The sequence below is a fragment of the Alexandromys fortis genome, unplaced genomic scaffold (assembly GCF_014885135.2).
Source record: "Alexandromys fortis isolate MF-2015 unplaced genomic scaffold, M_Fortis_MF-2015_v1.1 scaffold_46, whole genome shotgun sequence".
In the NCBI taxonomy this organism is placed as follows: Eukaryota; Metazoa; Chordata; class Mammalia; order Rodentia; family Cricetidae; genus Alexandromys; species Alexandromys fortis.
Genome location: NW_026067919.1, coordinates 10,956,747 through 10,967,050, shown reverse-complemented (window position 1 = coordinate 10,967,050; position 10,304 = coordinate 10,956,747). Strand labels below are relative to the sequence as shown.

The window sequence follows — 10,304 nt, the reverse complement described above, 5'->3', positions numbered from 1 at the left end:
ATCTCCAGATACGAGATTTGCCTAGGGCATCAGGTCCTCTCTGGACTGCTGATTGCCAGGGGGACCACCTGGGGCTTCGCTCCAAGAAGCTCTAACCCCAATCCTTCAGCAGGCAAAAGCCAGCGCAGAGGCATTTTGTCACTACACGGCAGTCACTGCTGTGGACGTGGCACTCTAGGTTCCACGATCCTAACTTCAGCTGGGCGGTGGTGGCGCACGCCTTTAATCCCAGCACTTGGGAGGCAGAGGCAGGCGGATCTCTGTGAGTTCTAGGCCAGCCTGGTCTACAAGAGCTAGTTCCAGAACAGGAACCAAAAAGCTACAGAGAAACCCTGTCTCGAAAAATCCTAACTTCATCTCAGAGAAAGGTTCAAGAGTTATTTACAGGAAGATAAAGTCCCCAGCACTCAGCCACTGAAAAACCACAATGCCTGGCACCTATTCAAAAACATCAGGAATGCGAAGAGGCAGGAGAGTAAGGCCCAGAATGAGAGGACAAGTCAGACAGCTGGGAACAGCGGAAATGACACACATTTCAAGATGAGCAGACCGAGACATTAAAGTAGTTTTGTTTTAGCTGAATTCACTGTGTCCTAAGAGCTCAGTTGAGACATGAAAGATACATAAAAATCATGATGATGAAAGCCCAAATCATAGTTCTGGAGTGCAAACCGTCAGTGTCTGAACTGAAAAAAAAATAGCTCACGTGAACACAGTAGACAAAAGGTTGGTGAGCTGTAAGCAGTAGAAACCCCACGTTTGCTATTATTTGGGACTTTTGTTTGCTTAGGAGAACAGGCTCTCGCCAGCCTGAAAAATGTGTAGCCTGGGCCAGCTTCATACCCATGAGACTCCTACTTCTGCCTCCAGAGTGCTGGGTTTACAGATGTGTGCCACCATGCCTGCCTCTGTAGACATTACTTGTGACAGGTCACCACGAAATCCGTGGCTTAGATAACAGCTCAATCTGTGTGATGTCTGTGGTTCTCGAGGTTACAGATCTGGTTTAAGTAAAGGGGTCACAGTGCTGAGCACCTTTGGGAGTTTATAGGGGAGAAGCCAGCTTCTCACCCGCTCCTAGATGCTGTCCAGGTTCCTCAACTCCTGACCTCCCTATACCTTCTAGGCTGCCATGATTGATCAAGTCTTTTTAGTGTGCCATTTTTGGTTTGTATGCATCCATTTTGTATCTGGTTTCTCCTTTGCTTTGAAAGGCCACTAGGTCTACACTGGGCCAATTAGCCATTTTGATTCCATCGGCAAAATTGCCACTCTTCTTTTATACAGCCTAACCTATGCATGTTCCAGATATTAGGATGGAAGTACCTTAGAGAGGGGGCATTATTCTGCTGTAACGCTACCCAAAAATAAATGTATAGAGGGAAAGTTCTTAGACAAACATCTCTCATCAGTGAGCCGTGGGAGGAGTCACAAGTAATTGGAGTCACCGAGGGGCAGAGGAAAGGATGGATGAGCGTATTTGCGGCACTAAAGGCCAAAGGGCCTGAGCTTTGTGAACTCTACAGACTCATAAATCTAAGCAATCCAGTAAACCCCATTCACAAGGAACAGGAGGAACAAATCCAGAGTAAGCAAAGGAAAACAAACACGGGAAAGCAACTATCAGCACGGTGGCAAACTGCAGCCTGGCTGGCACGTTCTGTGATCAGCTCTCACAAGCACGTCCAGGCCTTCCCGCTCCCATCCTGGCCCTGCCGGCTCAGTGCTCTTTCAGTTTGGCAGAGTGGAGGGGTTGTTGCACAGACTGTCTGTCCTAAAATCCGAAACTATTTACCAGCTAACCTTTAAATAAAGCTTACTAATGAGAAAAACAATGGTCATAGTCCAACAAAAGGCTATTTGTTTGAGGTCAGTAACAGGAGCTTTGGTCTGGCAAGACTGACCTGAAAGAAAGAGACACAGGTGGCCATCCTCTCAAGGCCGCTGCGAAGGGGCGTGTGTACGCAGAGATCCTTCAGGCGCTAAAATAACCATGGACTATGACAAACAACTTTATGCTGGTTCGTTTAGTAACACAGATGAAGCAAATTCTAAGTCACAAACACTTGCAGGTTAGACTAGAAAAAAAATATATGTATTAAAGTGATTTTTTTTGAGACAGGGTTTCTCTGTGTAGCCCTGGCTATCCTGGGACTTATTTATAGACAAGGCTGGCCTTGAACTGAGAGGTCTGTCTGCTTCTGCCTCCAAGTGCTGGGATTAAAGGCATGAGCCACCACCGCCCGGCTCTTAAAGTGACTTTTAAACCCCCTTCCTATAAAGAAAGTGTCTGGGATAGGAGATGACACTCCTGAAGTCTACCAAACACTAAGAAATAAACATTAAAACTTCTACACGAAGTCTCCCCCAAGAAAATTGAAAAGGAGAGACTCCTTAACGATCCTCTGAGACCTGTGTTGCCTGGAACCAAAGCTGGACAAAGACATCTGTGCTGGCTGGTTTTGTGTGTCCACTCGACACAGCTAGAGTTATCAGAGAGAGGAAGGAGCCTCAGTTGAGGAAAGGCCTCCGTGAGATGCAGCTGTCAGGTGTTTTCTCAATTACTTATCAATAGGGAGGACCCAGCCCATGGTAGGTGGTGCCATCCTCAGGTTGCTGGTCCTGGGTTCATAAGAAAGCAGGCTGAGCAAGCCAGGGGAAGCAAGCCAGTAGGCACCCCTCCATCCCTCCATGCCCTCTGCATCAGCTCCTGCCCTGTTTTGAGTTTCTGTCCTGACTTCCTTCAGTGATGAATAGCATGTATACAAACAGATTAATGCAAAAGTAGCCAGGAGAAGATGTTCCAGGAGTATAAGTCTGGTTTAGCATTCGAAAACCCACCAGCCTGCTTTATTAACACAACTAATAAGTTAACAGGTTCATTGCTTAAAAGTTCCCCCACAAACTAGGAATAGAAGCATCCCGCCCAATATGACGTGTCTTCAAAGATACATCAGCGTATGAAGATAAAAACCCGAGTGTCTTTCCTACAGCATCAGAGGGAAGACAAGGCTGTGTACTCTTCCCCACTTCTAGTCAGCCTTCACGTGCTATTCTGTGCAGCTGACTGAAAGGCAAATACAGGTACTCAGATGGGAAAGGAAGGAGTTAAGACCTCTTTACTCGGGGATAGTGCATCGACCACCAAAGGAGCCTGGCAAAGCAGTGGGGGAGCAAGGTCAGCAGCGGCAGGACCGTAGACGCAGACTGCTGTGTACAGATGTTAGCTCTAACTCGTAGGCCTAAATATTGACCCTAAACCATAAAACTGCTGGAAGAAAGCGTAGAAAAAGACTTGTAAACCACGAGTTCTTAGCTACAATAAAGAAAGCTAAGTGGTAAAAGGGGCGGGGAAAAAGGTAAATTGGAGTTTGCAAAATTAAAACCTTTTATTCTTATTCTTAGAAGTAAACCGCAAGAGGTTTTGAACACACAAATCTAATGAACTTGCATTGAGAATATGCAAAAAAACTTTTAAACACTCGGTCATGGAAATAACTCCTAAAGAAAATGGATGAGGGGGGGGGGGAGCTGGAGAGGTGGCTCAGCGGTTAAGAGCACTGACTGCTCTTCCCGAGGACCCGGGTTCAAATCCCAGCACCCACATGGCAGCTCACAACTGTCTGAAAATCCAGTTCCAGGGCATCTGACACCTTCATACCAATGCACATAAAATAAAGCTAAATAAACCATAAAAAAAAAAGTTAAAAAGAAAATGGATGAGGGGCTGGAGTTAGCCGTTAAAAGCAACTCCTTCTCTTGCAGAGGACCTAGATTCAATTCCCAGCACCCGCATAGCAGTTACAATCATCTCCAACTCAAGTTCCAGGGGCTCCGACACTCTCTTCTGGTTCCCATAGACTCCAAACACATGTGTTCAGGCCTAAATGCAGGCAAAACACCTATACATATAATACAAAATAAATCATCTTGAGGCTCTGATAACTCAGTAGTTAAGAGCACTGGCTGCTCTTCTGGAGGACTTTGGTTTACGTCCCGGCACCCATATGAAAGTACATCTGTAATGTCAGTTCCAGGGTATCTAAACACCCTCTTCTGGACATCATAGGTACCAGGTATGCAGTGGCATGCACATACACATTTGGGCACATGCATAAAATAAAGATAATATAAATATAAAAAATAAATATCTTAAAAAATGGGTGAAAAGCCTGAACAGATGCATTTTTTTTTAACCAGAGAAGGTCCATGGGTGCCAATTAAGTAAATAAAATGATATCCAAAATATCCAACACAGTCAGTCATTCGGGAGATGCTAAGTCAAATCTCCACCTGCATACTTACTAGAACGGCTAAACACAAGAAAGCATTGGTGAGGACACAGGAACTGGAATGGTGTGGGCTGGACTGGAAATAAATGGTGGAACCACTTTGGAAAACAGTTATGGGCTGTTTCTTGAAGGATACATGTACATGAACATACATGAAGAAATACATGAACTGTATAACATGCAGACTCATGACACCCTGGGACAGGCCCTCGGCCAGGCATACGGCTCTGCACAAGGCTGTCTGCCCACTTCTGAGATGAGCGGGAACACATTTTGTAGACTGGGAAACGTATTGCACAGGTTACCTTCTTTAGGAAAAATGGACTTTAAAAAGAGAAATTCACAATTAGGTATGAAAACGACGTGCTGGTCAATTCCTGGGTCTGTGGATCTCTGGGCCCCTTTCTTCGGGTCTGTGCTGCGATGCTGAGGTCATACAGAAAGCTTCTGGTGTCCTCAGGTTCTTCCCACCGAGGACCCTCACAGTCTGCGTAGCCCAAATGATGGGTAGCAGCCTCTACCAAGCTGCTCTGAGCGGGCAGCTCACTGTCAGTGCCGCGTCCATGTGTAAGGCCATCTCCACAGGAGCAGAGATGGGCCTCAGTTCCTTGCTCCCCACCGCGACGACTCTCATGTCTGGTCACTTTGGAAGCCCCAGCGAGCAGGGCTCGTCTGTCTGTACCTGGAAGTGTCTTGCTCGATACCCTGCTGAGCTTTGGGGTCCGTCTGTCCACTGCAGTGTCTGTTGTCCCATGCTCCATGCTCATAACACCTTCAGCAAGGTCCGTGTCCGCCATGGGTACAGCTCCCACAGGAGTCTGCTCACCCCCCCCCCTTGGGCTGCTTGCTGTGGCCCTGACACGCTGACAGTCTCTTAGGAGGTGGTGAGAAGCAGGGGTTGGTGGCCGGGCACCAGGACCTGGAATCTATGTCTCCAGCTCTTAGGAACTATGAGCGCAGGCGAGATACTGAATTGGGCTGTGCCTCAGTTTCTCTGTCTATAAAATAAGAAGAAGGGTGGGATAAGGGTATAGCTAGCTCGGGAGTAAAGTGGTAAGAGACCCTGATCCCTCAACATATACTTGGTAACTGCTTTCGGATCTTGTGAAGATGCGCCAAGGGTGGTTGTGTGCTCAGCAGAAATGTTCTGGAACTTCCCAGTGCTCAGAAGCATCTGTTCCCATCTGGGCTCTTTCCCTGGGCCGTAGTCCAGCAAGGGACAGTCCGGGCTAGTGATGTTCTCTGTCTACCTTCTCTCCCTTGGGCACAAGGTTGTTTCTGGGACTCATCCTCAGAACATTGTCCTGCGTGGGATCCTAACCTACACAAGGAACAATGTTTGGGGATGTGGAGGGTGAGGAAAACAACCTTAGAAATCCCTTAAATTGCCCACAGAGCTCAGCATAAAGTGGTTTTTAGAACATCTGAGCGATGAACTCACTTGCAAGGGCAACCTGGGAGCCAGTAGAGTTGCTGAGTGGAGAGTTAGCTCCAAGGAGCTGAGCTCTCCTCCGCCCCTCCTGCCCTTTAGCCTGCAGTAGATGGCTCCTGATCAAGCTTACCACCCGGCCTCTGTAACCTGCATGGAACAGGGAATCTGGTGTGCAGGGAGGTCAGCTACACTAAGGGTAAATAAAGCACACAGTGAGTGTCAAACACAGTGGCTGACTTCACACAAAGCACAGTGAAGCCGTCTGAGGGACTGAAGCTCTCTGAGCTGCCCTGAGATAGGCATTTTCCCCCAGTAGTGTCTGGTTAGACTTTTAATGATTTCGGTTTTGATATGGAAGCAAATGAACAAATACAAACAAACCAAAGTGAGAGCAAGGGAGAAAAAACCAGAAAGGACCCCCATGTGAGGTGTAGAAAGGGCCTGGGTGCAAACTGGAAGCAAGAGCTGAGTTCCCGGGTGTCTGGAGGGGACCTCCTGTCCTGCACAGGGACCCTGCAGTAAACCTTGTCTGTCTGTCTTGCAGGTGGTGCCGGGGAGCGGGAGAAGGTGCCAGCCAACCCTGAGGCGCTCCTGCTCATGGCCAGCTCCCAGCGTGATATGGAGGACTGGGTGCAGGCCATTCGCCGTGTCATCTGGGCCCCGCTGGGCGGAGGTACTTCCCGTAGCTCGCATGCCCACCCTGTAGAACCCTTGTCTACAGGTAATCTTGTTCTCTCGCCCTGAACTCACAAGTTCTTTTTCATTTGCGACTTGCTGACTGCATCCTGCATGTCTGATGGCAGCCTGCTCCTTCTGCTACTATCCTTGAAGTCATGCCTCCCACCTAGTACGTGGCCCCTTGGCAGGGGACACAAGCCACCAAATAGAGGCCTGTGGCCTTTACACGCTCATCTCCTTCCATCTAGACACCCTGCTGAGTGCTCTTTCCCCCAGACTGCAGGTGGGCTCCACGCCACCCTGTGTTCATATCAATTCCTCAGCCTTCACCATTCCCCTTTCCTAGGCCTCCCTGCAACACTGGAACCCAACGCTGACCCCCCATGTCCACTTCCTGTCCTTAATCTGCTGTTTGCTTGCTTGTTCATTCAAAGCCTTCAGTCAGTGGCGAAAGATACCTGGTCTATTCCAGACACTTGGGAATTCAGCACTGAGCAAAGTCAAGCGTTGCCCCTGACCCCTACACCTTGCTGTCTGTCACGGTCTCTAGAGAAGACAGACAAGTACACATATCTGAAGGCCTTCATGAACAAGAGACCCAAGGGGGCAGAGGGACTGACACAGCCCAAGAAGGGGCATGTGGACCATTGCTTTGGCCCATCACATCCTGCTTCTAGCGCCACCCACAGGCATTGAACCTTATGTTTGGACTGATCATGGCCTGGCTGCTAGTCACAGTTTTCCCTTCACCAAGGGAAGTACCAAGGCGGAAATGGTTCCTGGTTGCAAAAGCCCAGTCACACTGTCTCACCCAGCCCTGTGTGGGGCTGGGCCTCAGGGGCCAAGAGAATGAGCGCCAGTTGGGGCATTGCTGGCTCAGTGCACTCATGGACAGCCAACAGCTGGTGCTGGCGTGAGTGGTGGCTCCGGCAGTGTGACCCGTTGATCAAGGCAGCCAGGACAACACAAGAGCCTAGCAGTTGCTAGTTAGTCAGATTCCTTATTCCCGGTGCCTTTGCTTATTTACAGGAAAATGAACATCAGAAGGAATGCTTGCAATCCAAGCCCCAGAACTTATCATTAGTGCCAACCGTGATTGTAGTGATTGTAACGGTGTTCGCACCTGCTGGGTGCCCAGGGAGAGTCAGTCCCCCTGACTCTTAGAAGCTTTTGTTTTGGGTTTGCTAATAGCCACCTTGGTGGGTATGAAGTGGTGTTTCATTGTTGAAACAAAGTGTTGCAAGAAGGCTAGAGGCAGCCAGGAGGATGTCTGGTGGGAAGCTGCCAGAACCCGCCAGCCCTGGCTGGCACAGGGGAGCATTGATGTGGGCCAGAGGAAGCTCTGGCTGAGAGTCAGGTGGTGGGTGAGTGCCTCATGGTCCCCCTCCGGATATGGGCTTTAACTCCTCAGGGAGATAGGGAGAGAGCGTTGGAGAGTTCTGAGGCAGAGAATATGGAGATCTGACATGCAGTTTGGAGGGAACGTCTGTCTGCTCCTGGATAGGCAGGAAGGGAGGGGAGGTCCAGAATCTGGACTGTCTGTGCAGGAGTGCAGCGCTTCTCGTGGGCCTGGCTGCTGAACTGAGCAGATTGCAACTCTGTTCAGGAACTAGGGGTGATGGGATCTCCAGGACTGAGTGTGAGGAAAGGAGGTGTGAACACTGACTCCGGGAGTCTTGCCGAGCATCTTGCAAGGGTGGAGGTCAGTGACGGTGAAAGAGGTGCCAGCGTGGAGCAGACTGGGGGCGCCGGAGATGGCGGGGATCCTGAGAGCACGGCTCTGTCTGGGCACATTTGGGTGTGGGCTGTCTGTGAATCTGTATAGGCAGCTAAGGTAGGAGTCAGAGGGCTGGGGATCACTCCTCCCCGGCACCATTTGCTCCGTATCTCAGCCTCACCGGGAGACTCATGAAGACAGTCTTACTTCTGGTTCCAGTGACTGTCACCCTGCCTAGCCAGTGAGCCTGAGACTGGGCTTCGGTCACTGGAACCTACTTCTGAAGCTGTGTGACCGTTCTAGTGAGACATGAAGGTTCAGACACCAGGTGGAGACTTCCCCATGGGCTTAGGGACAGGTGGGACAGGCTCACAGAGTCCTCAGATCTCCTTCCATGAAGCACTTAAGGCCCCTCCCCTAAAAGAGCTTCAGAAGCCCATGATCTGGATACTCAAGTCAGGGGAGACAGGTGGCAGTCATTGCTCCAGGGCTTTGAGCTGTCAGCCAGGAAAGCCAGGGCCAGAGCAACTGCTTTATCTGGGAGCTCCCTGCAGCAACCCCTGCTCAGCCACCTTTAACTCCCTCTCAGCTTCCCGCCACCCTGTCTTCCCTTCCTCCTCTGGCAGCCATTAACCAGTGTCCCCTCACTGTATGCTACACGGAGCTCTGCGCTCTTGCACACGCCGCTCAGAGACGCCATCCAAGCTCAAGAGCCCACCTGGCACCAGGCTGCTCACAGAAGAGAACCATCATCATGTCTGGGCTCTCCAGCCCTACCCCCCACCCCCGCCCCAGATGCTCCCAACCTAACAGACTAGAACTCAGTGAAGTAGAGCTGGGGAGGACCCATAAGCAGGAGGCAACTGCAAACCTCCATTCATCTGGGCATTTCCTAGGCTGGTAGGTCTAATTTAGGAACCTCCAGGTTGGGAAACTGGGGTTCAGATAGGAGAAAACAAGCCAGCACCATTGTCTACCCACCCTAGCGGGGAGTAGGAAGGTCACCCTTCCCACCTTCAGACTGACCTGAGAAGAGAGACTAGACACTGGATTATACGCACTTTTGGATGGAGGACTTTAGCTCCACGCTCAGGTTCAGGGCCTACGCTGTTAGTCTCAGTGTCCCACAGATTAAAACTTTGGGAGCATGTGCTTTCCCCAGGGACACACGGGTAAGGATATACCCCTTGCCTTTTCCACTTCCTGGACTGGTAAGTCCCCTTATCTCCTCTTCCTCTTGTAGTTCAAGCACCCTGTAGTTACCCTGATAGTCAGCGACAGCCTTTCCACCCTCAGCCAGCTCATACCTAACCAAGCTCCTCTGGCTGTTTAAGGTGAGGAAGTCACCAGGACATGACATCAAAATACCCCATTTGGAATAAAGACAAGACGTGATTGAGACTCTCTCAGCCTGCCTTTATTTACCACTTTGATACTTGGATCGTTATGGATCTTTTGCATTAAGATTTGAGACAGGGTCTATCTACATAGGCCTGGCTATGATCAGTCTGAGATCAGGCTGGCCTCAAACTCATGGAGATCCACCCACCTCTGCCTCCTGAGTGCTGGGATTAAAGGCACGGGACACCACTGCCTGGCTCAAGGTGTGTTCTTAAAATTACTCAGTGGGTTATCTTAGAGCAGCTCTAAAGTTTCCCTCGGTGGTCCGTACTCCCAGCTATGTCCTACTAAACCTGAGCAGGTAAAGTGATGGTCCCTTGTGCTTCTACCTAGCATGAGGAGGGGCCCCACTCCCCCAGACTAGGGCTTTCTTCCTCCCTCTCTCCATCTCTTCATTCTCTGCGTCTGCCCACCTGCCTCCAGGTGTAGGCTGATCCTGCACACCACTTCGAACACACGATTGTGAGCTCTTCTAGACAAACCCGGAGAGGTTAGGCTTTCCAAAAAGACTATTTTGGAATGATCTGTCGGTTCTCCGCTAGGAGAACCCAAGCACATAGCATCCTATCTGAGGCTTCACAGCTTCTTGTAAAAATGGGTTGTTAGTTATCTTTTAGATCTGCTGGGAGGAGACAAGGTCAAATTCAAGCCTGGTTTCAAGGAGGTAGGAGACCTGGAAAGCCTGGAGTGTGGGATCCCCTTTAGGTCGGGCATTAAGCTCTGCTGGCAGGGTGATTCAGAACCAGTTGCCCAATCCTCTCTGGCCTCCCTTGCACCTCCTGAA

General features: G+C 50.0%; 1 protein-coding gene across 6 annotated transcripts in view; it reads left to right on the top strand.

Moving 5' to 3' along the window:
* Positions 1-10,304, top strand: part of Arhgap22 (Rho GTPase activating protein 22) — a 155,032-nt gene that overhangs the window by 126,702 nt on the left and 18,026 nt on the right. For 4 of the 6 annotated variants that reach the window (XR_007591395.1, XM_050140736.1, XM_050140737.1 and 1 more), the window contains one exon: positions 6,269-6,445. Coding sequence is in view for 5 of the 6 variants with exons in the window: in XM_050140736.1 (XP_049996693.1) it covers positions 6,269-6,445 (177 nt within the window). In the remaining variant the exon portion in view is untranslated. The remainder of the gene's footprint in view (positions 1-6,268; positions 6,446-10,304) is intronic. The other 2 variants (XM_050140738.1, XM_050140740.1) reach the window with 1 other exon arrangement.